At 36.5% G+C, this 27031-nt stretch overlaps 1 protein-coding gene across 1 annotated transcript in view; it reads right to left on the bottom strand.

Annotated features, from left to right (window-relative positions):
• LOC119773220 (netrin receptor UNC5D-like) overlaps positions 1-26673 on the bottom strand; it is a 280262-nt gene extending 253589 nt beyond the window's left edge. The window contains exon 1 of the mRNA XM_038270115.1: positions 26290-26673. Coding sequence (XP_038126043.1) covers positions 26290-26374 — 85 coding nt within the window. The 5' untranslated portion in view covers positions 26375-26673. The remainder of the gene's footprint in view (positions 1-26289) is intronic.
• Positions 26674-27031: the final 358 nt, after the last annotated feature.

Raw genomic sequence — 27031 nt, forward strand, 5'->3', positions numbered from 1 at the left:
GAAATCGTAATTACAAAAAGAAAGGAATAGAAAATAAAACTGCTTCTCTACTCTTAAATAGTGAGAAGAGCAGTAAGCAAAAACTCATTATTTTAGATTAAGAAGACAAAAATAATTTTTGTGATGAATTAAATGTATCTTTGTAGATGGCCTATCTTAAGACATCATGATGAAAAATATACATATTTGATTGATAGTAAGAAGTTACTTTGAACGGGTATTTATAGAGTTGTTTAATGTTTCAAACCATCCATCCACTTTCTCCAGCTTAGTCCTTGTCAGGGTAGAGCTGGAGTCAGGGCCTATGTCCAGCAGTCTATGCATGAAAAGAGGGGTACTCCCTGGACAGGTTGCCAGTCTTTCACAGAGCAATGCAGAGACACACATAGACAAAACCATGCACACACACACTCACACCTAAGGTGAAGCCAATTCACCTAACAGTCATGTTTTTGGACTGTGGGAGGAAGACGGAGTACCTAGAGAGAATCCACACATGCACAGGGAGAACATTCAAAGTCCATGCAGAAAGATCCCAGGCCAAATCGAACCCAGAACCTTCTTGCTGCAGTGAAACAGTGCTATCCACTGCAGCATCCCTTGTTTCAACCAGTCACTATAAAAGTAATTTTGCAATCCAGCTCAGATGCCAAACACTTCCCTTTCTAACCACCACAAACTTAAACTTGTTGATTTAGCTTAAATGACACTTGAACTGTATGCTTTTGGGAGGAAAGATCAAGAAGCATCCTAGTGAAAACAAGACAAAGTGAGTTTGGCCTAAAACGAAGGATAACTATGTGGGAAAACACCACATGCCCCAGAGGAGGGTCCCTGATGCTGTGAAACTGTTTCTCTTTCAAAGCACTTGGGAAATATGTGAGAATGCGTGGCATGATTAAGTCTTAGAAATGAAAGCCTTACCAGCTTTGCCAGAAACTTGGAAAAAGGTTAACATCAAGTCTATCTTAATAAACTTTCAAAGCATAAGGTCAAATTGAAATGCTTCAAAAGATATAGAAATGCACCTTTTGGCCATTTCGGTCCCCAGACATTAATGGTCTCATATCTAGCATGATTTGTGCAACGGGAATGGTCGAACATCCCTCATGCTGTAGGCTTCATCTTGAGCAAGGTTTTAAAAGACCAAGTGTTCCTTTATTAGCTTGTATAAAGCATTGACGGCAGGAATACCAGTAATTATGCCAATGGATGAATAAAGTCAAGGTTGGCTTTTTCAGCTTTTTGTTTTAAAGTAGTCTAATGCTTCTGTAATAAATGGGAATTTTATTTGTGAGGCTTTTAACACATCTTTACCAGGGGTGCCAATAAATGTGTCCTGTCCTGTAATTCACATCCACTATTTTTCTTTTATTAAACAAAGCTCTTTATGATCAACCTTCGACTGTCGTAGAGATGTAAAAGAGGACTCTTCTAAATCTCAATCAAACTTGCACATCAGCCCTTCTTATGAGTCATAGAGGAGGAAATTGGGCTTCATGAGTAGGTGGGTTAAGATGCTGTCACTGAAAGGCTGAAATTGGAAAGAAGGTGGAACAGCAAATATACTTCAGCAGTCACTTATTAAAATGCAGTGCCATAACCCAAGTTTGCACTTCCTATCATACATTTTAAAACTATAAAACCAAAGTCTAGACTTGTCTGAGGTTATTTGCGTCCATAATTTTAGTTTATATTATTTTTTTTAATTGCAATGATGGCATTCTGTATATAAACCAGACCAACCAGCACCGGCGTATTGCACAAAAAATTGAACAGAAGCACGATTTTAGATCATCTAATGCTTAATATTCATGTCAATGACTACAAATCATCCCACATTCTTAGTGGATGCATGCCATCCAGTTTGCCTATTTCAACAGGCTCATACTGAACGCAGTGACGAAGCGGTGCAAATGCCACAAGCAAACCAAAGCACTAAAACCAATGTGAAAACTAAGATCAGCCACGATGCAGCACGAGTGTGGTTACTAAGTCAGTACAGCTCAACAAAGAAATTCCAGAAGAAGGAAATTTGGCCAGATGCTGCAGGTGTCTCAGCACAGAGATCCTGAATGTCACAAACCAAACAGCGAAAGTCAGGAGCCAGAGAAAAGTCCTGGTGAATTTCAGAATAAAAGCAACTCACCAACCTATGTTAATTTTACAAACAACATGAAAAGGAAAAAAACAAGAAGTAGAAGGAAACGGGGGGGCTATTGATGGATGAAAATGAACATTTATGTAAATGGATAGTGAGTTGCCAGACAACTCCTGGAAATAGGGTTTAACCTGACCTCGTTTCTCTAAAACACCATTTCAGCCAGAACAGAGCCATCCTAGTCGCAATGTTCAGCCTGAATAAATGTTTTCAGCACAGCAGCTTCTGCTGAGCCATATTCAGTGTGAGTCCAGCTTTACAAGACATTGATTATAAAATCAAATCATGTATTGTTTTGATGAGTTCCTGAAGGTTTTCAAGGAAGGTTTAAAGCTACAAACCGTATGTCCTATTGTTTTCAGCTAGTCAAGCAATTTGAAGGTTCCCATGCCTCTATAATGGGTCCTTCACCGCTCCTTCGCTAGTAAAGGCCAGGTCCATGGTTGTAATGTAATCCCCGGTGATGACGTCGTCATTTAGGCCTCACTACTAAGCTAAAAGAATATCCTTAATGGGTGGAGTTACAGTAAACACTGGCACTCTCAGCAGAAAGAGTTTAGCCACACCAGCGGCAGGAACTTGGAGGGAATTTAGCTGAAAACCGGAGGCTATTTGGCTGGCTTATGGCCTGAAGGGAAACTTAAAACAGTTACTACTGGACATGATAGTGGTGGAGAATTAAGTATATCATATCTGTAATCCTCAGCTCCACTGTCCGTTTCTACCTTGGTGAGGTAACTTATTTCATGTCTACTACAGTGGAAAAGCGCTATATAAATGTGAGATCTTTCTGACAACACTAACTATACCAGTTCTATGAGTAACATCAGAATAAGAAAACTACTGTTTTTCCAATATGGATAATTTCTCTCTCAGAAACCAAAAGCACAAAAATTACATCTGTTTTCTGGTTTGTAAAAAAACCCCAAACCCTTTTCAACTGTGTTATCACCCCTTATTAGGCTGAAGGGAAAAACTGTCTCTGTTTTAAATTGTGTGGCCAAATATAGCCTATTGGGGTGAGCTCCCGTCAGCACACCTTGTACTCACAGACATGGACTGTTATAATCAGCTGCTGAAGGTGATGCAAGCTGTAGCTGAGACCTTTTATGAAACGGTTCTTAATGATATATATCATTTATATATATATATATATATATATATATATATATATATATATATATATATATATATATATATTGATAAAACTAAAGCGAAGTTTTTCTTGTATCGGTCATGCCAAAAATTTCTAATATATGATAAATCACACAGTTTATTATTGTACAGAAAACCAGGCAAGCTTTGAGTCACACTTCTTGGTTGCATACATATATATATATATATATATATATATATATATATATATATATATATATATATATATATATATATTGATAAAACTAAAGCGAAGTTTTTCTTGTATCGGTCATGCCAAAAATTTCTAATATATGATAAATCACACAGTTTATTATTGTACAGAAAACCAGGCAAGCTTTGAGTCACACTTCTTGGTTGCATTAGCAGGAAAACACTTTAGAAAAAATATCCAGAAACAGGAGAAGCTATTTATTCCAGACAAATAGTCTCACATGTTTTAGTATTCTGATTCCTTGTAGAGTAAAAACTTCAGAAAGCATACAATCCTTTTGTCAATTAAGACATTTAAAATCTAGATAGGGATTCAGAGTGTGCAGACTTCCACCAAGCAGCAATTTTTGCCCCTCATTGTGACTTACACTATAGTTAAAACTCACACATGATCTGGATCTATACCAAATTTTGATGAATTGTCTCTTGGCATGATGTGTACCTTTGGTAAAAAATGTCCTTAAAATCATTTTATAAGGATTGTGTCTTTATAAATAAGGCAAGCATCTGCAGCCTCTGGTGTCTGTTCTGCTATCACCTTCATTCACTCTGCATTCTGGTTTGATCAGTAGATTGAGACTTTGAATGAGGAATGGGTCACTTTTCCTATTTCTTCAATATAACACTTCTTGACATTTTTGAGTCCAATGCTGAAGCTGTTAATGGTTAGTGCTGCCACTCTCTTGTTGTTTGGGAAACTACTTGTTCCGCCAAATTATGTTGAAGTATAATTCCTTAAACATAATTTAATCCTGCATCCGGATTATGATCTGGATGATCACCAAAATGTAATTGACTGTTCCTAGGACCTGCAATGGACTGGCGACCTGTCCACGCCTTTCGCCCATTGACAGCTGGAGATAGGCACCAGTACCCCTCGCGACCCCAATTGGGACAAGTGTGTCAAATAATGGATGGATGGATGTTCCTAGGACTGAGGTGCACCTTTGGTAAAAAATTTTTAATTAAAATCATTTCATAACTTTTCAAGTTATCCTGAATACAGACAGACAAACAAAAACACACACAAAGTTGAGTAAAAACATAACTTTCTTGGCCGAGGTAAAAACTGAAAGATTCAAAATCTATTCAGCCCTTAAACCAGTATCCAGTCTTTCATATGTCAAGCTATATATGTAGCTTAGCTTATGAAGTGAAAAAAGCAGACCATTAATATATTTAAAATATGATATATTATGTATTATAACTTGTAAAAAAATATATAAATATTTAAATTTTGTTAGATTTTATAATCTGGTTTTCTGTTGTTAACAAAAGAACACACATATTTATTCTATCTTGTGAAAATATATATTTTTTTAATATTGATAGATTGATCTGTTTACAACATAACACATATTTTTTCTTGCAACTAGCACAATATGTATTTTTTTTTTATGTGTCATGTGGAATAATAAACTCACCAACAGAATCCCTTTGGGATGGGATGGAAAATCACCAGTCTCTATTAGCCTTGAAAACAAACTCAGTAGGTTATATACACCTTGTAGGTCAGCAGCAAGAGCTGTGTAGTGGTGTGTTACTTCCATCATATGCAGCTACTGTAAAACGCTTGAAGCAAGGACATTAAATGCAAACCTATATTCTTGTACTTATATTGTATTCTTAGAGCTTAGAATATGGTTTTGTAAAATAATTTTCTGAGGATAAAAATCAGGTTTAAAGTCAATTTAAGGGCTCTAAATACAAAGTAAACATTTGGACAGATGGCCTTTAGGGCTCTTTGTAAAGATTGGTCTTTGTTGTTTAAGGGATTCTTCTTGTCTATACTTTTAACAGCAAATTAAGTTATGATAAATTGCTGTTTTTTTGCTGATGTAAAACCTGATTGCTGCCATTCATTCATTAGAAACCAGAGAGGCTTGTGTTATCGACTCACTGTGGCTTAGGACCACTCCAGGCTGGAGGCTATTAGGGAGCCAGCAGGTCAAGCTAGAGCCCCACCATGGTATAATTGGTCCCCTCAGAAACCTGCTGCATTCAAACTTCACAAAATCAAATTGGAAGATTACCCTGTGGAGAAAAAGGGATCCCTTTGTGCAAGCTGCTTTGCATCGATTAGCTCACTCCATCTCATCAGTTTCTTTACATTTTCTAATCCCATTTCTTTCTATTTGCAGATTTTGATCAGATGGAATGGATTGGTTTCTGAGTAAACCATACAAATCAACATAAAAAGAGGTTTAAAAAGAGGATAACTGCTGAAATAAATAGAGAGTGAATGTGGACTGCCTATTATAATTGTTTTTATTATCAGATACGCTAGACTTTTTAAGATTACAGCAATAAGGCATGCATTTGCAAGGGAAATGTCAGCAATGCCTAGATATTAACAAATCTCTAAAGATTAGAATAAAACCATAGCTACAGAATTAACATGACATTCGACAGCAACAAAGCTTGTTTTTCCCTTTTCTAATCAAAGTGTTGGACATACTTGGTAAACAATGCATGCAAAAAAGTTTTAACAATACTCTGCTGCATAACAGCTTGTTTTTTTTTTGTCTCTTTCTACATTCTAATTCATGGCATGCTCATTTCAGGCTGACATTTCAATTCCAGTTGCTCTTTCATTTCAGTGCTTTGAGTATGGGTCTTGGCAGCACATGTATGCGTAGGCTGAAGACCATGACAGGTGAACAATTCAAAAAGTAAAATTGTCTGGATGAAATACTGTAGATATGCATGAATGTGATGCGCAGTTTCTCACACAAACTTACATTCTGTTTGTTGACACCATGAACTCAGTCTTTTCCAAAAGTAATAGATGTTGAAAACATTTAGAAAACATTCCCCTTTAATAGATGGCATTGTTCATTCCAGAACAGAGGCTTAAGCATTTACTAAGTTTATTTAAGGTCATGTTTTCCTACTTGCTTTGATTCTGTTTTATTTTCCTATATTTTAATCATGTAAAGCACTTTGCATTGTCTTTGTACTGAATTGAGCTAAACAAATAAATTTGCCTTGCCTTGCCTTGCCTTGCCTTGCCTTGCCTTGCCTTTACAGAAGTAAAGTAGAAATAAGCTATGTCAGATGAAACGTCAAAAGGTTGTAACACTTCACACCACGACAGTTCAGTTCAAAATACATTGGCAGTATCTGTCCAGACAATATGTTTAACCCATCAGAACATTAAACTGCAACATAGATTAAATTAACCAACATGGCAATGCTGTTGTTTAATTTGTTTTGATTAGCAGAGTCATAAAGCTCTGTAGGGATGGCATCATTTTGCAATATCGTAACGGCTCATATATTCCTGTCTCATAGTCTAACTGCTGTCAATATGTGTTGTTTTGTTTTGGTGAAGGTAAGCATAGCCTATAATAACAATGATTCCTGAGTACAAAGCTGATTGCTTTAAACATGACTCTCCTATGTATGTATTTTACATCTTTTATTTTGGGGTACGAGAGGAGCTACTTCATAAGTTATTCTGTTTTGTTGACAAACAAAGATGTATTTTCAGGTTGGGTGACAAGACTTACAAGATTTTACAAAAGCATTGAAAAAACTGCAGCTACTGTGACTCATTTTGGTGAAATCAAGATAGAAATAAGCTATAGGCAAGTGGCCAACCAGGAGCTATAAGTTCATATCTGCTTTGTTCCCTTATGTCAATGTCAAAATAAATGATCAGTTTTTAAAACATTTCAAACACAACAAAAACTCCTACATTCTCATATGCTGAAATAAACAACCCTTTACTGTAGAATGACAGTATTACTGTAAGAATTATAAAAAAAAATATGAAGGGTTTCTTTTTTTTTAACACAAACAAGCAGTCTTTCAATGCTTTTTTTTTGGCATATTGACAAAAATAGCATTTAATAAAACCTAGAGAGTGAAGATGAGTTGGACAAGGCAGGAGGCGGGGGACTAAGATGATATCTGGCTGGAGTTCAAAGTGGCTTTTCCACTAAGTAGGAAAAGCCTTGATCATTTATAGTGTTGCTGAGTATTTGGTTATTTGGAGTGAAAGGCGTGGAGAAGCATGCATGGATTCAACAGATAGGTGCAGTGGAATTAGAAGCTGTCATGTTGAGGTGTTTATTGACAAACAGAACTAAGGAGTCTTAGTTTTATTCCATCAATTCATACATTTTCTAACACGCTTACAAACCTGTCCAAGTGCTGGTGCCTATCTCCAGCTGTCTACGGGCAAGAGGCGGGATACACCCTGGAGAGGTCGCCAATCCATCGCAGTGCAACACAGAGACAAACAGGACAAACAACCACTCACACCTAAGGAGAATTCAGAGAAGCCAATTAACCTAACAGTCATGTTTTTTGGGCTTTGGGAGGAAGCCGGAGTACCCGGAGAAAACCCATGCATGCTCAGGGAGAACATGCAAACTCCATGCAGAAGACCCCTGGTGAGGAATCGAACCACAAACCTTCTTTCTGCAAGGCAGCAGTGCCACTGAACAGCCCTGAGACTTAGTTTTTTCCCCAAAATCAATATGTTTTAATATGGATTTGTGAATTTTATCTGATTTGAACTGTCCTGAAAATGTGGTTGAACTGGATGTATTACTAGATCCCTAAAGTTGAGGGAGACATTTTAGCTAGTCATACTGTGACGAATTAATTAATATTTTATGTATTGCTGTTTTCTCCCTGCGGTTTGTCCATAGCAAATTTTAAGATCTCTAAATGTTTAATATCAAATATATCTAAGGATATATTAAAGCAAATGCAATGGCCTTTCAAATGTTACTTTATTTCAGCTGGGGCTGAATCAAGATGAAATGAGGCCAAAAAAGGCAAAGCTATTTATTGATTGTGCTGTCAGTGGGTTGAAACAAAAGTAGTCTTTAAATGAATGTATCGATGAGCCAGATAGATGTTATCTGTCCTAATGACAAAGGGGAGTCCTTGGCTGAAGGGGAACCTCATCAAAGCTACACATGCATAACCTTGTATCAGTGTTCAGAGAGAAAAGGGAAAACATTCAGCCCTAAGAGGAGATAAGCTTTTAAATTAATCCAGCAAGAGAAAAGTTCATGCAGAATGAGGAAGGACGAAGCGAAGTAAGAACATTTTAAACATAGCTTTTTGTTATTAAAATGTTTATTTTCAATGGTTATACAAACCTAAATAAAAACCTGTGTGAGATGTATAAAAATAGATGTTTTCATATAAAAATATATGAAGCAAAAGGAAGAACCAAAATGAAACCGCACTAATATATCACTCATCACTTCAGAATGAAATAAAAGAAAAACAAATCAAGAGATATGGTAGTTACATTGGTAATGAAACACAAGCCTTTTCTAGGATGAATACATTTATAACCCGACAGCACAATAAAACTATAGTTAATCAAAAGGATTCCACACTACATCAAAAAAAAAAAAAAACCTTCCTACAATTCTGTTAAAATTGCTCGAACCAGATGGGTAAAAGGAGCAGCGACGAAATGCCAGAGCTGATTGTCAATAAAGACACTATTTGCCGGCCAATAGAATCTAAGATGTGAAGCAAAGCACATTTAAAGGGATGCAACACACTAAGCTGGAAGGTGTGCTGCTTATGCTGTGCCCTTTTTATAAACTCACTTGCTATTCACCCCTAAAAAAAAGATGTGAGGTAAACAGCTTAAGAGGAATTTGTTGTGAACCGAACTAAAGATAGGTGTGCCTTTTGTCTCCAAAAGATTGTTTCTGTTCAACAAGAAGCCTCTTTTTCCAAGTGAAACCCCCTAAAATTTCTTAAATAAAGATGAGAGAAGCTACAGGGATGCCACCATCATCTTTATTCTGCTCAGTCGGGTGCAGAGTAAAGTACTAGCAGCCTGAAGCTCTCTGTGCATTCTGAGCTTTGCCTTTTTGGGGTATTACAGCTTTGATCCAGGTTCAGCAAATGTTTTAAGATCTAAATTGAACAACAGAAATAATATTTAGATGGGTGTCTTGACAGACAGTCGATAAGATTACAGAATTTTATTTCATCCAAACACCAGAAATGCTGAATAAAACATGATCATCAGTAAAATGGCAGCATGGTTTTTCCAAGCCCCGTTATGAAATAGTATTTTGACAATATAAAAACAAACATGAGGATATGTAAATAGATGGGACTGATGAAAATTCAAATTCATTAAAATACACTGCATTTCCACAGGGGCCAAGCAAACACATGACGCTGGAGGGCAGCCGTGAAACCCTGATATCAACAATGTCCTAATTTACACACGACATGCGGTAAAATCTTGAGACATTCCTGGCAGGGTGTAAGTCTGAGTCACCTGGGAAGCATGGCGTATGTGTTGTCTGAATTTGGCTAAACTGCTGTTTCACAGCATGGCGGTCTTCACACCACTGATCCTTCTGATTCTATGCTGCTCCACTTCGTCTACTGAAAGCACATTTCTTTCAAAAGCTGCTGGTTTTGGTTATATTTAAGTCACAGGGAGGCAAACAGGTCTGAAAATTGAATATTGTAGAATTCATGAATGAGAACATGAGATGAATCATATGCAATTTCAAATGACAGTTACTCAATAAGCAACAGCAATGCCTGAGAAAAAAAAAAAGGTAGACCAAACCAAAACTGTATGTCAGCATTTTTCAGCAGCAAAAAAATAGCAACTTCGAATTACTTAACCTGAAATTTACCAAACAAAATATGTGAACCCCTGGTTAAAATCTGTATCACTCAAAAAAAGAGGTGGTTTGCACAGTGCATCAAGCAGAAGGTGTAAATTTGATTGTCTATACTTTAAAAGAAGCAACTTCTTCAAGGCTAAGACATTTTATTTTGTGTCGAAACAAGTTGCCGGGGATCTCGCTGTCTAAATAGACACAAAAAAACAGAGAGTGCAAGGTGAGATTTCATCAGGAGAGTTGAGTTCTTTGTTACACCCAGGAAAAATGAGAAGGCTCTATGTGCAGCAGACTTTTGCTGTGGAGACACACAATAGCTACTGATCCATGGACTGGTGTGTCGTTAAATGAGGCATTTCCAAGCTCTGACTCCGTTAAAAGGTTTAGCAGTGACCAAACCAAGGCTTGTGTTATTGTTCTGCTAGTGGTCCATTGCTGTTGAAAGTAACTTGTGAAGCTATTTAAGAAATCCAGCTCTGTGGGGTAGCTATAGATGGGAGAAAACATTAAGCTGAGAAAATATTCCCAACCGTGATCCAGTATTGTAGCGGAAAAATGGCAGCATGCAAAAACAATTTACAGTGGTTAGAAACACACCCAATAGGACAGGAAGAACTATGATCAATACCCACTTAAAATACTGACTATGTGTTTCATAGACTAGAGACAACAGCAACACATCTTTTGGAGGAATCGGATGTTGCAAATTTGTCGATTTGAAGAAGTTGTCGCAGAACAAGCCTGACCAATGCAGGTTCTCCAGCTCACCTCTCAAATGCGGTAGAACTTGACAATATAATGTTCACAATTTTGAAGTAGTTACATGTTTATACATTGCATGCAGGAGGACAGTGAATTTATCAATATTGAATACAGAAGGATGCCTTCCTAAAGCAAAAAAATTACACTGTCAATGTTCGCAGGCAGTGAGACAATCTTTAGAGATATTCTTTTTCTCACAGCAAAAACTACTAATCAAAATGACGGCAACTGCAAGATAGCTCTACCTAAGTGTGGATGCAAGCCAATGAAAACAAAGGTCCGAAAATCTCATAGCTTTAATGTCTACACACTGAAGCACAATATCATCTAAAGCTTGGAATAAACTGTACAATATTTTCAATCTTTGTGTTGAGCTAAAGCTTAAAGTGCCATGAAACCGCAGAATTTAAAAGTTCACAACCTTATGATGTATGTTCTTACACTGTTGACCCGATGCTCTGATCCGTTCTAACTGCTCACACTGTACTTCCAAAGATAACAAGTCAAACTCAGCAATCAGGAAGAAGAAGAACTCCCTTGTTTGCACATTCGCAGTGCGCTAAGTTCTGGTAAATCGGCTCATAGCTTCAACTGCAGGATAACCCACGATCGCCTCACAAGGGCTGACTGAATTTCATACATGCTTGATTTTCTCCTGAACTTACGATTTCTGATTGGGAGGTTGTCTTGAGAGGCTAATTGCCCCTTCTTACCCCCTGTATACTACGTGACGCAGGAACACTATGAAATGGCCCGATTGAAAAAATTCACGCACGGCTGAAGAATCGGCCTGAAAAGGGCAAAAACTCACACAATCTAATGTTTACTTTTGCTTGATCCACAAACATTAAGGCCAAGATGACAGGCTTTTTCCCCACACATCTAGTCAGTAAAGTCATTTCAAGGCAGAAACAGACGAATCAGCCTTAAAGCCCACATTTTCCACAGACTGAAGAGGAATAGTAATGGACGCAGTCATGTTGGCTGTGAGTAAAGTTGTGTGCAACTCCAAAACACGGTGAGTGAATATAGAATGTAATCAAGAGGAGAGAGAAAATAAAGCATGCTTTTCTATCTGTATAAAATCAGATTATTTATCAATTATCTATTTAAAGCTAAAGCCAGCATATTGCCATCCATACAGCTTATTATCAAATGGGATGTGATGTAATATTTAAGCAATACAAAGAGAAACCAAGCTAGACATAACCAAGCAATGTTCTTATGACAGAAAATAGATCTGCAGTGTTGAACCAGTCATGCCATCAGCAGCAGACTTTGGTTTATCTTTTACATTTTCCAAGAGCACTTTACAGTTTTGGAAACAGAAATAACAGTTTTCTATCCTTCTGGTAATGTGTCTCTAAATTGAATGTTCCCTACTGACAACCTTTTGCCTTTTACTGCATTTTTTTTTTACAAATCATCATGTCTAGTGTGCCTTACTAATGTAAATCTCTGGTGGCGCTCTGGCAGGGGATGGCCATTTCACTTCGGGACGTATCAAGACTCTAGGGTTAATTGAAAGGGGGCTTCATGTCTATTCTAAGGAAGTGTGGAAGTGTTTTTAAAAAATGACTTCAGAGAGATTTTCTACGACATGCGTGACTCTTGTCAATGATCCATATTAAAGAAATAGACAAATAAAACAGGACCTTATGTAAGAGAATTCTGAAAAGTACCCAGATTATGCCTCCTGAGCGTAAGAGTTCTATTTTCATATATCTTTAAGTTAACAGGCTCCTGGCAGAAGAAAAAAAAAATTAAGAGATGAAATGGAAAGGATTGCAACCAGGTCTTTCATGGTGTGTTATAACTGTACAGTGGATACTGAGGAATGTTGAGATGTCGATGGCCCTCATAGAAAAGTTTCAACATTGAGCCATCAGACAGGAACGATGTTGACATCAAGTATCTCACAGAGAAAGAGGGTGCCCATTGATGAGGTCAGGTGTTTTCATTGAGTCAAATATCTAATGAGGTACAAGGCTTCTGAGGGTCTCGGTGGACTTTGACCCACCAAAACTGGATTGAGTATGTTACAAAAAATGTATCTCTTTATTTTTATATTTCTCTCACATAATGTAAATGTTGAGAGTTTCTTTTTTTTTCTTTCTCAAATGGAGAGCCAATGAACCAAGGAGAGTCTGCTCGTGCAATAGAATTTCAGAGACACATCTTATAAAACATTCATGCTAATTTATTACGCAACCCAAGACTGGAAAAACACCATCCCTACGGCAAAATATAGACTGACAAGGAGGATGAAGAAAAATTAAGGCTGAAGAAGAAAAGTAAAGACCTTTGTTGTTGAGTAACTCTTCACACTGCTGATTTGTATTATTACACAGAAAATAACGAAAATAATACACATTTAGGTAGAAAAACTTGATATTTTAGTTGATATTTTCTTCTTTTGTCCAGTAAAACTTGCAAGGAGACCTATTATTTAGTTAAATGTAAATTTTCATTGCAATAATGTTTAAATGCAGAGTGTTAAATTTGTTGCTCTTTACTTGTGACAGTGTAATGACAATAAAACTGAAAAAAATAATAATTTACAGTCACAAACCATTATCGTGCATTGCAGTGTTGGGAAAGTTCTCTTTCTACGTGAACTAGTTCAAAGTTCAGTTCAAACATTTTAAAATGAACTAGTTCAGTTCATAGTTCATAATTCAAAATTTTGAACTAAGTTCACAGTTCCAAAAAATGAACTAGTTCATAGTTCTTTTTTCATATATTGCTCAATTAAACCATAGCCAATTGTAGAACCACAGACAGTAATTATTTTATCAGTTGTAACTCTGAAACTGTGCATTAGATTTCATCTTCATATCCAGTTTTGAATCCTTATCCAACCAGGGTTTACATTAGCATGGAGGGGACAGCATTTCCCCATTGTTGCTTTAACGCTTTGTTGCTGTCCATTCACTTCACACTAGTAGCAGCTGCAGCTTTCACCCCTACAGTATATTCTCAAAAACATCAGGAAAAATGTGCTGCTTGAATGGTCTTTTTTATTAGGAATTATTAAAAGAAAAACAGGAAAGTAGTCTTTAAGGTGCAAATGTTTTTATTTTTTGTTTTTTTTTTTTTTTTTCCATTTGAAATATAATTTCAGTACATACTAAAAAGGAATCCTGGAAAATTATACCAGGCAGGTTTAAGTGCGGATTTTTTTACTGAAAGCCGGCGGGCAAAGTTTGCAGAGAAATGTTAGATTGTTGCCATCATCCTCACCGACCACCTGGTCATAAACCTATTTTAAGAGATCATACTGCTGCTTTGTCGCCTCCACGGTCGCCTCCATGCTGCTGTGGCTTCCACGCTGCATTTTGTTTTGATGACGCACGCAGCTGTAGGCTACGACACTGTTAGCTGGTGTTGCCAGATTGGGTGTTTTTCCCGCTACATATTAAGGCCTGTTTACTGTGTGATTTAGCCGGGGTTTCGCCTGGAGGGCTCTATTGAAATCTGGCAACCTATTGAACGAAGTTGAACTGAGAGAGCGTGCCGTTCACAGACACCAGAATGAACGAGTTCACAATAACGTTCATCAGGCAGTAATACAGTACGTTCAGTTCACGTTCGCCCAAAATACTTTTATGCGTAATTACCCCTCAGCACTGTGACTCAAAATAAAATCCAATGCACTTTGTTGCCCCCCATAGTAATTTTCAAATCCTGCAAAAAAATTTTTTGCCCTGTTACATCTTTGGTAGTTTCTTTGGGCACATCTTTAAAACAGTGTTCCTGAACACTCTGTCAAAAGGAGATAAAAAAAAAAAGAAAGAAATCAAAAGAGAAAGATTCTTCAAGGACCTCCCTAACTGTGCTCTCTGCTTCAGTTTATGAATGATAGAGCTTTGTTGGTTTTACAACATACTGCCACGCATGACTTCAGAGACTTATTATGCAGGTCTCATATGCCAAGAGGGACTCTTAAACCCCATCTTGTATTTCTAACACCTACAAAAGAACCAAACAGCATTTGAGAACATAAAGTGCCGTGAGAAATACTGCCAGGGCCTTTTTCTATTTCTGTACCAGGTGTCACTGAAATATTTCTTAGTTAGGAGTGAGAGCTGGAAATTTATTTAAAAAAAGGAATGGAAATACTAAAATGGAGAAACATAGCAAACCTTTTTATGATTAAATAAATATGAGAAGGTGAGAAAAGCAAGCATTTTTAAAATAAGAGTTTTATACCTAAGCTTAATTAATTATTTTTCATCTTTTCAATATGCTACTACAGTATGGAGTTATTTTTGTATTCTTATTACATTCAAAACGAATATTTGATCTAAAGGGAAAAATAATTTTGAAAGTAAAATAAAAATATATGGAATTTAATATACATTCTTTGAGAGCCTTTTTCTCCTTGGAAAAAAGTTTCCAAATGTTAATTTTATTATTCTAAGACAAAATATTTTCTCTTAAAACCTTTTCTTCTGTAATAACATCAGTTTTGCTATCAGAGTGAAAATTCGTTCTCTCCTATATATATATTTATTTTACTTTTACAATTATTTTTCCCTGACTTTTATTCTTGAATTTAATAAAAATTCAAAAATAATTCAATACTCAGACTTTGTCTTACAAAAAGTCATGCAAACTACATATGATCGACACTCTCTAAATCAGGGATATTTCTTTACATTGATCAAGTATCAAATATTTCAAGGTTATATCTGATTTCTTACCCTGTCATTTAAAAAAGAAGAGATCCTTCCTTTTCAAAACTAGGGCTGTTGAAAAATTGGTTTAATCAGAGGTATCTTATATGAAGGCAAGTCAACTATAAGTTTAAACTAATGTTAGTTTCCATCTTGTTGCTGTTTCTGCCAGTGTTTCCAGTAAAGGGAAGGGCAATCTATGATCTTAATTTTCATAATGGGGCATCCCTAGTAAAAGAAAATCAATAAAGAGTTTTAAACACCCCTAAGTAATCAATATGTGTTCCCACTTAACAAATATAAACGATATTTACAGAAATATTGCTTTATGGGAGACCTTTATGTCATAATCATTGTTAGAGATGCACTAATCAAGCAATGTAATTGGATGTTATTGCGTTTTTGTTTCAAATAAAATGTGATAAAAACGTGATATATGATGAACAAGCCTTTATGTGGCTATAAAATAGCTATGAAACAAAAAAACTAGCACTTTTCCATTAATTGAACAAAATAAAATAGATTTTGCTATATTTTTAAACACGGTTACACTATTCCAGAAAAAAAAAAAAACCCTAGAAGGACTGTTACTGCACCTGACTGAGCAGCTATTTTATGTAAAAATGGTTTATGCATTGAAAAAGTTAAGAACACATGTTGATTAAAGGCAGCAGCTGTCAGTCAGTCTTAAGATGATGTGAGGAGCTCCTTTAAATTATAGCTTCTGACTGACATCTATAAATTGTTAATTGCCACACATAATGAGTACATCAGAGAAAGTTTTAGCCTTTGAATTCAGCAAACACTTTTTCTGTCTTTAAATCAGTTGGTCTGCTCCATCGTCGCTTCTCTGTGTTTAAAGGTATAAAGAATGGTCTTTTATTTCTGGGTGGATCACTCATCTAAATAAGTGAAAGAAACTTTCAGATATATATCTGTGGTGAGCTACGGTTTGAGACGGTCATTAAAGCTCACCTTTTTCACAGCCGTTCTTTGAAAATGGCAGAGGGTCGTAAGAGACAAAGTGTCTGCAACGTGTATGAGAAGAAAAGAAAGGCCTCAGAAGAGGCAAATATACCCCGGAATGCTTTGCGCGGAGAGCTCTCCTCGCAAAGCATTATGGGATTTGCTAATAACAAAGATACCGCGCAGTGGAGGAGAAGTTATGTGACCGATGGGGAGCAAAAAGCGGTGATCATCTGTCCGAAGGATCAGTTACAGTAGTAGCAATATAAAATGGCTCTTCCAGGTCAAACACCAGCTAAATAGCACTCCCCTGCAACTCCCAGCAAAATCCCCTCTATGAACTCAACATATATTTTTTACTCTGACTTCACCCTTTCACTGAATTACAGGGTCTGACCAGGAGATGACGCTTTTCTTAAGATCTTAAAGAATAGTGTAAATATTGATGTTTAAAAAGGAATTTTAGGGGACCAGCCATGGACCCATTAAGGACAGTGGGACAATTTTGAATGGCTGCAACTGTAACTGAGTTTTCTATAAAGCCCACTACATATTCCCTGCTCTATATAGTGATTGAGTGATTTAGAGGTTAGGGTGACATTTCGACACAGTAAGCTTGTATGAGCAACTTTTAAACAGTGCGTGCACAAGGCAAAATAGGCTTTTAATAGATGTTCCATCTCGGGTACAAGGTTGTGCATGTACATTTTTTTTTTTAAAGTGGAGAGGGCGGGTCTTCTAAAAAAAATTGTGAAAATACTCCACAATACCTTAAAGGCATGCTGAAAGCTGTCCATATTATAACTCCTAAGCCAATGGGCACCACCTATGCCTTTAACTCCGCTCCACGCTGTGTTGCCCTGCCTGAAGTGTAAATATGTCTCACTGCTGAGAGAGAGTGTTTATGAAAAGTCTTACTCCATACACTAGAGATTAGAGATGTGGATTATCCAAGGAGTATAACCAAGGTTTCTGCGATGTCACTAGTTTAAGCTTAAAACCTTGACTTTTTTTTTAAGACTAAGATGAATTACATGGAAAACATATTTCAACATGCAGAAATGTCAAAACTAATTGCATCATGAAATTACTAACAAAAAATGCTAATTTAGAAAAAATAGAAGGTTATGATGACCCCCCTAAAAACATGATAGCTGATTGGGTGGCTGCATGTTTTTACCTAGATTTATATTTACCAAGTCACAGATCAGTGTCATGAGAGCATTTATTGTGCATTTAAAATAGCCTTATGTGTAAGGATTTTAAGACCGATTAAAAATAATTAAAACTTGGGCTCAATAATTAATTAAAATAAGACTTTTCAAACAAGACTTATGAATTCGGATTTTAAGATAATAACATTTTAAGGCCATGCAGAAACTCAGTATAACACATCAAAGAGAACAAATGTACTACATATAATTTCATAAAAGAAATGGCTATTAAACTCAATATACAAGCCTCAAAGTAAATGCTGATGTTGATGTGCATTAAGAACAAAAAAAAACTGAACAAACAAAACAGCAGGGTTTAGTCTTTATGCAATAAAAAGCTGCTTTACTGCATGACATTTATAACTATAAAATAAGACTAAAGACTTTGACTTTTATTTATATATTTAATGGCCAAAAGGCATAATCTGTAGCTTAAACACATTCGAAAAATAATTGCATTCAATTTTTTATTTTACATAATTTTGCTTGTTAAATTAAAGGCCACAATTTTGGTGGGTAACAGGTGTTTACTGCAATGTATAAATAAAAAAAAAAATAAATATGTCCCTTTTATTCTCAATTACTTCACCCTTATACTTATCAAGAAAAAAATAATAAAATATGCTATTAAAATGTTTCTTTAAAAGCTTTGCGCTGAAACTGATTTGAAAAGCTTCTAGAAACATAATTTCTACAAGGAAGTAGATCCATTTTAACAGTAAGATGTATTTATGGTCAAGCTTTACTACTGGGTGTCAGAATTACCAAGTACACCAAATATAAAAGTTCCCATACGCAGACTATAAACCACTCCTTAGGTTCTGAGTCATTAAATATGTATTTACTTTTGATTATTCTTCAAATGAATTCATCAGAGAGAGCGGTGACAGGTCCTCGCTATTACTGACAAAATGCTGTGGCAGTTACTGATAACATGAGCTACTTAAGAATTCTGCACCGTAACCTTCCTATTCGTCTTTCGCTCTCCCTGAGCTTTTTCTCCCCCTTCGCACCAAGCTCTCCTTTCTTCTTCAGTCAGGTGAGTTGAGAAATGATACAAAACCCAAGCATTTGTCAGAGCTACAACCCACCAAAACTAAATTACATTGAAAGAAATTGCTACAGAAGAGTGGGCAACAAGAAAGGGCGAAGGGATGGGGCATTTATGAAATAAATGCACTTAAGAGGGAACAACAGTGCAATATATTGGTACAAAGGGTGAGGAAAGAAAGAAAGAAAGAAAGAAAGAAAGAAAGAAAGAAAGAAAGAAAGAAAGAAAGAAAGAAAGAAAGAAAGAAAGAAAGAAAGAAAGAAAGAAAGAAAGAAAGAAAGAAAGAAAGAAAGAAAGAAAGAAAGAAAGAAAGAAAGAAAGAAAGAAAGAAAGAAAGAAAGAAAGAAAGAAAGAAAGAAAGAAAGAAAGAAAGAAAGAAAGAAAGAAAGAAAGAAAGAAAGAAAGAAAAGTCTAACATTTGTGGCAATGCCCTTGAGTTGGCCGGTGAAGCATTGAAAAGTGCATTTGGGATGGTAGTTATCTCCAAGGCTTTCCTTTCAGTAGTATGAAAAAAACACATGACAGCTAACTATTACTGAAGAGAAAGCCTCAAGGCTGCAGAGAAGAGGCTGCCAGGCAAATCTGCAAGAGGTAACACAAACGGCATCACTTGACATCCTGTCATTGTCTCCACGCTTGGACATATGGAACATAAAAAAAAAAACTAGCCCTGTATAGTCTGACACATGCATGAAAATACACGGCAAGTATAAAAGATGGGGAACTGGTCAAAAATGACCACCATCTAATTTATTAGCTCTGCAACAGCTAAAGGTAAAGATTTAGCAACAATTGCATGGTCCTCATTTTTTTAACACCATTTCAACAGCTTTTTTCCTACCGAGTTCTTAAAATGTATATTTTCTTTCTTTTTTATCAACAGAAGACAGAACGGCAAATATTACTCTCCTTTCTGTTATTATACTGCAGTGAAACATAATCTTATTTGATTTGAGAATGTTAGAACAAACCTTTTTCCTTTTAGACTTTTATTTACACAGTTCTAATAATTCACTTTATCAATACCTTCCATACTAAAACAAAAAGTCATTCAAATAAGACTCAGCCTGTTTAGAAAGATTGTTTTTTTCAATCTGAGTCCCTTTTTCAATGTAAAATTCCTGTTAACTGCACCGACACATCGATTCCTAATAATGTTCCCTTTAGAGTTTAACAGCTTCAAGGTGTTTCTTTGAGATGCTAATCTTATTTTTCTGAAAACTATTCTTTATAAAATTATAAAAATAACATCTTTTTGTTATTCTATATGCTTCATGATCAACATTTAAAGATTGGCTTTGGATTTTTATTAAAGAAAAATATTAATAAATACATTGAATCCATTTTACTGACAATATGGAGCAAAAAGTATTGAATCTCCCGCCTTATTTCCTAATGACAATAATTACCTTCCATCTTTTATAATACTGACCTCAAACAGCACTACTTCTTTACAATTCAAAATCCAAACTATACAGTGTGTGGCAGTCTTTACCCAAAGACTTTGTCATGCTAACAGATCGACCAGGATAGAAAATCCGCACTCAAAAACTTTCATAAAAAAAACAGTTACATTTTTGTTTTAGGACATTTTTTGACTCATCTCAATCTTTTTTTGCAGGTAAAAACAGTTTTACAAGATTTAAAACGTTGATGAGATTTTTGAAATATAGATTTTCTCAATCAGGCTCCTCAATAGCCAAAAATGAAAAGGAAAATGTTTTAAAAGCAAGAATGAACCAACTGTCAAGCATGAGGGTGAGAGCATCATGATGTGGGGCTGTTTCACTCCTTGCGGCTTTACATAAAATAGTGAGCCAAAACAAGGCTTTGCTTTGGTTCACTCTATAAAGCTTTGAACTCAATGCCATTTCAGACATTTCGAATTGAAAAAGTTTTCTGGATGGGAAGCGAAACGTCTTCAAACTTGGAAACAAAGTCCACTTTTTAACTTTTTTAGAATGACTATGACCTGGATGACTGAGAATCATCACAAGCAAAATCAGTCTGTTTTCTTTAACTTCATCCCTTTTCTAGATTGCCTGATGGGAAGCTTAGACACGATACCAACAAAACTGCAAATAAAGAAACAAAACAAAAGCAGGAAGTCCTGACATCAAGCATATAGAACATTTTGTAGACTATGCATAGAAAGTGGGCATATATTTTAACCAGTAGGAATTATTTTTACTCCCCTTAGATAAAAAATATAATCACTGAATTCAGATTTGTGCATCCAGTTCCTGTGTTTGAAACAAACTGAGGTTTTTGCTTCGTCATTTTTACACACCAGAAAACTATAAGTCCTGTTAAATGACCTAAACCCCTTAATTTATAACATGCACGGGCAGAATGACTAGGCAAACTAAACAGTGGACAACTGTCCAACAGAAACTGCAGATATTAGCATAATTTACATAATGACCTCATCTCTATATCTCTTTTCAAGAGACATACAAAAAAAAAAAAAAAAAGATTTAAGCTAGAATATTAAGATATTTGACAAATTACATGCAAAAAAGTGTCAGATGAATTTACGGTACAAAACATTTATATATAATTTTCTATAAATAGGACCAGGGAAGCCCACAGATAATCACATAAACAGGATAGACTGAGTCTGTACAAACATTTATGACTGAAAGTGTGACATTGTTTATGGTGGAGAAAACAAAGGAATGGTTGACTCCTACTTTATCTTCCAGGGGCTAAATATAAGGATTTCCAATGATTCAAGGCACCAAATCCAAGGAAACAATAGACATAAACTATTGCTGTAATTTTGCCCATCCAGGTATGTTACAATACTTTATTACTGTATTCATCTTTTTACCACATTCTAAAGTTTCCTAATAAGGTTTCTAAAATGTTTCTCTTTAAAGAGCATTTTCTATAAACACTACCTCCTACCCACTTTTTGCTGGTGGTGAGCCTGATTTCTTTTGAATGTCAAGAGCAAATGATTGGAGAGGGGCTTGATGGGTTCGAATAAAGAAATGGGTTCCCTTTGAATAATGCAGTAGTGAAGTGGGGCGATATGACCAGCACAACGCGACTGTGGATACTTTTCCAACTGTGCCACTGAATTCATATCATGTGAAATGGCAGTTAAATCAAAGCCGAAGCTTGAGCAAGATTCTGGCAGTCGTTCTGGGATAAATAAAACATGTCAGAGATGACTCTATTGCCCTTTATCCTCCATTCTCTGCCTCTCCTCTTCCCTCTCTGTACTTTTTTTTTTTTTTTACTTTAGACCATGGTGCTTTTCTACCAGCAGGTTCTCTGAATTACATGTGCTGCAATGTGAATCCTTAACATACAGCTTCCTGAATCCTTTCTATCAAGGAGTAAAATGAAACTTTAGATTATGGCTGGACCTTGGAGCACTGCTGCGCTTTTCTAACAGGTAAAATTTGCAATGCATGACATTTTCACCAAGCATGGACAGAAGTGGTGTTTATCCAAGTGAACATGATATAAGGTTAATTTGACTCCCATAAGGATGGACAGCCAACTGTATCTTCACCTCCTGCTGTTTTACATGTGGTTTTTAGCTTTGGGCAATAAAGCTGCATGTTTCACATCAAGGTGTTACTTTGATTTTCAAACTAGCATGCAGCACTTCACCTAAATTATATTTTTAACACTATAAGAACTTAACATTTTCTTATATATTATAGCTGCAAAGAAAATTTGGAAAAACATGTAATAATGATTAGTATTAATAAGGCATTTTAGGGTGATATAACTTATGATAAAACACATTCTGGCTCTTTATTTTACTGAAATTATACAAAGTCTCCTCCATGGTCCATAAACTATTATGTCGCAGCCACAATAAATGTTCATCAGCAACATCATTAAGGGGAGTTAGTGGGCATTATAACAGAGAAAATAAAACATGAAACATGCATCTAAATGCTCTGTGGAATGTAAATGGCCCTAATGCCATTTTAAGAAGTCTTTAAATGAGTCCCGATGTCTTAGTTATTAGAGTACTTCAAGAATATCCATTACGAAAGAGCCTCAACATTCAACTCTACAACCAAAATATATCAGTGATAAGGTTGCTCTTAAAGCATGTTTTCAATCCATTTTCCTCTTTCCATTCGATTATATTGAAAGAATTCAGATTAGGAGGAGAAGCAAAGGAAATTCTAGACTTCATGTTGCAAATTTTGAAATCTTATGTTTTCCTCAATCTGGAGATAACTTAGATTGGCTGCTGTATTTCTGCCAAACAAGATAAAATCTTATTTCTTCCAAATACGAAAAAAAATTCAATGCTTGTCTTATTGTGCACAAACTAACTTTCCGATGTGCCTGCAAAAAAATAAATAAAAATAAAATCAAAGGGTGCTCGATGGGTAAGAGGAAACAACATCATTTTCATTCAAATAAGCACGAAACAACATATTCTTATTTCTCAGTTTGATGTCTAAAAATCCTTTGTTTTGTTTATTTATATCTCTGGAAAGTGTTCCGTCTCACAGAGAAGAAATGGAAAAACATGGGTATGATAGAATTGGTTAGAAGATGTGAAGTTACTAGGGCTGGGCCACTAATTGCATTTGCGATATAATCACAATTTAACAAAATGAAATGTTCAAACTGCAGAGGAGCTCAATTGTACACACATTACATTTAAAAAGAGCCCTTCCAACCCTTAAGGTGGCAGTCATATGCTTAAGGTGGGTTTTCTCACAACACAGAAAGGTAGAGAGGGTTGCAGCATGCATGCAGAAGCATTGAATTGAGCTCTTTCTCACGCAATGGTTACAGTAAAGTCCTGCAACAATGGTCTCTGGAAAAGGAAGCTTCCAAGGTCATGAAAGAACTTAAACCCTGAGGTTTGGGCTCAGTACCAAGGAAAATCTAAATAAAATCACAATATTGGTTAAAAATAAAATCACAACTTAGATTTTTGAATCGTTCGGCTCTAGAAGCAACATCAACGTTTGGAGTAAATGAGATAGCTCAACAAAACAGAGTAATTCCAGCAAGGCGCCACGTTTTCAGATGGATTTTTTTTTTGTTTCTGGATTCTTAAAATGGTATTACTCACATACACAATCAAATATAAAAGAGCAACAGGCAGATGTGACATGCTGAATCATCAAGCATAAACAGCAACACATGGATGACTAAGAGAAGAGCCATGAGCGTTCCATGGGGAGGGCCAAAAACCTGGAAATTCATCTCTGAACAAAAGTAAATAAAACCAAAGAAATTGTTTTGTCTTTTAATAAATATAGATAATTCTGGAAAGAGTTTAAATATTAAATTGACTGAGATGATGAACTTGGATATATGTGCTCCTGTAGGAAGCAGAGTTCAATGGAGGAATAAGAAGATGTAGCTCTTATTCTATCATTTAAGGAGGGGGCTTAAGAAATAATGCTTTAAGTTATATACTTTCCCCTAAAATGCAAAGCATGATGGATTGTTTAAATGGCAAATAAAGCACGCATCAGACTTTAAAAGCCTCTGGGAATCTTTACTAGATTCAACTTCTTCTAAAAGCAATAAAAAGGTATGTAATTATGTTATTGCACAAATGTACGTGCAGTCGTCGCATTTCAGCTCAGCTGGAGCATCATATCCAAGTTGCTCCGTTATTTACAGTGGGATTATTTCCTCTCCCGCACTTCCTCTTACTGTGTCTGGATATCTGATGGAGCTGAGCCGAGCAGCAGGGGAAGGCAGGTTAGGCGACAACAACAACACTTACAGGTGGAGAAAAAATGTGTTTGGTGTATGAAAGTATAATAAAGGTTCCCAACAAAAGTGCCAATCTTCCTTACACCCCAAACAGATCTAAGAAGGTCTGAACGCCTGCCAGAATGTCTGAATGCGGTCACAAGTGGTGGAGATGCTAAAACAGCTGCTTCTAGCGTCAGAAGAACGAGTCTTGGCCAGGACACCAGCAGCTCTCACCCTCAAACTGTTAACGCTCCAGTTCCAACACAAAAGAAACAAGCTGTCAACTTGGGGGAAATGCTGAGTTACATTTATTCACATGAGGTAGAAACTGAGACTCAGGGCTGAATATATATTATTAATAAATGAAAAACACTCCTGAATCTTCAAAATGTATAAAAAAGAATTGCTGTGGGTACAGCTGCATTATGATAGTTAGATTAAATATCACTAATTTAAGCTTAATGTTTATAAAGTCTGAGAACAAAAATAAAAAAAAAGGTAAAATAAAAAAGTCCCAAATATTTAAAGTTGCAATGATACTTCATTTGAGGATCATTATTCTTTTTTAGGTTACTAATCTACCTTCATAATTCTAAATTAAATACATAACACCAAGCCCCTCCTAAAACTGTACAGACTCAATATTTATGTCAAAAATTCTGATTTAAAATCAGTACTCCTTGGAAATTCTTCCATTCTGTTGATCTTAGAGTGCTTCTTCCATTGTAGACCGTTTCATGTTTGCATAGCATATTTGACTGCTGACATCTATATTACTGAAAAACATACATATTTATCACAAAAGCCTGAGTAAGAGCCATCGCCAGGCAGCAAAATGCACCTTTGCAGCCTTTATAAACTGCATCCACAAACAGAAGCCCATTTTACTTTCATGCAGTCGCAGCAGTGTTTCCCTGCCAGGCGGTGGTCACTCCTTCTCAACATCACAGCAACATTTCCCATGTGTAGTACAGCCACTGTGGAGATGCTACAAATTGTTATTCTGAGCCGATGTTATTGTTTTTTTTTTTTTGCATGTTTATCCCTCAGCATCTTCCATATCAACAAGAAAACTGCCCTGATCCATGCATGAAAAGTTGTCCTTAAGATACATACGCTTAATCTAATTTATATGCTATGCAAATTTCGAAGTCAAAGCCAATTTTCAAACTTTGGATGGAAAAAGATTAAAACCTCAGGGCTATTAAACTAATCGACTTGCAAATGCTCCTTTGTTTCACTTGTAGATAAGCTAAAGTCAATAGGTCAGCAAGGATTCACTGGAAAAAGGGACTTTATGATCATCCACCCAGTGACTATTAGTAAACTGAGCATGACATCAATTTTTTTATGCTTTCATTTTCAGACCATCTTGCCATTAAGCAGTAATCTTACCTGGATCACCAATATTACAAGAGAACAATGCATTGTGTGTGAATCCCAACAGGGGGACCTGTCATGTAGCAAAGTAGAAAATACATTGGAGTGGCACATTCCTGCAGCTCTATATCTAAGTAATTCTAAACTGCATCTCTATACATTCTTATAACATGAACAAAAATAAATAAACTTGCAGTCTTACTTTTTATTGGAGTCGTATATTCAGATTTAAATGCGAAAAATAACTTTTTTCTCTCTCTCTCTTTAGATGTAAGTACAGCCGGCGCCATAGGGAACATTAGTTCCATTTCTACACCTTTGATTCCACTTTCTTTTCGGGAACTACTAGAGCTCAATAAAGTGTTGTTCTTACCTCGAGCTAAGGCGGCCGAGACTTGCAAACCAAGAAGCAGGAGGGTGGCAAAACTCCAGCAGCATCCTCTGGAAAACTGTCCCATCACTGCTCTGCTTGTCTCCCTCCCCGTCGGGGTCTAGGGCCACCTGCCGCGGGTCTTCAGCATTTGCCGTCTCCTCCGCAGCCCTCCCTTTTAAACCTCTTTTCCGTGTCCCGGCGGGTCGCTTGCCTGGCGCGGGTGCGCACGGTCAGGCGCGCTGAGATGAGGAGCGACCGGTCTAACCTCGCGGAATCGTGGTGCGGTGACAGGGAAGGAAGAAAGTGATGCTGAGCTTTGAAGCTGCCGACACTCAGCTGCGCGAGAGTGGAATCATCTGAGCGCGCGGCAGCAGCAGCAGCAGTAGCAGCAGAGGGGTTTTTAGGGCTTTCAGAGGAGAGAGAGGATGAGTGAGGAGGGGAGAGAGAGAGGCTGGACCTGTTGAGAAACAAAATGAGTGGATAAGCGCACGTGCTGTCGTTTGTTTGTCATGAGGAGATACAAGCAATTATATCGGTTTAATTATTTCTTACTACACCCCAGCCTTGTTTTTTAAGGCAGAATTACGGTGACCGATATTGAAGCGGTTGTCTTGGGGGGGCTCTCGCAAATGGCTTTTGAAATTGCGATTTTACTAATTAATGACTATCTGCAGCCTTTGAGCATATGGGTTCTGATCGGTGTCCTTTTGCCAATTAAGCGTCCGTTATCTTAGTTAAACGA

This window comes from Cyprinodon tularosa, unplaced genomic scaffold, assembly GCF_016077235.1.
Source record: "Cyprinodon tularosa strain WSP-4 unplaced genomic scaffold, ASM1607723v1 ctg750, whole genome shotgun sequence".
In the NCBI taxonomy this organism is placed as follows: Eukaryota; Metazoa; Chordata; class Actinopteri; order Cyprinodontiformes; family Cyprinodontidae; genus Cyprinodon; species Cyprinodon tularosa.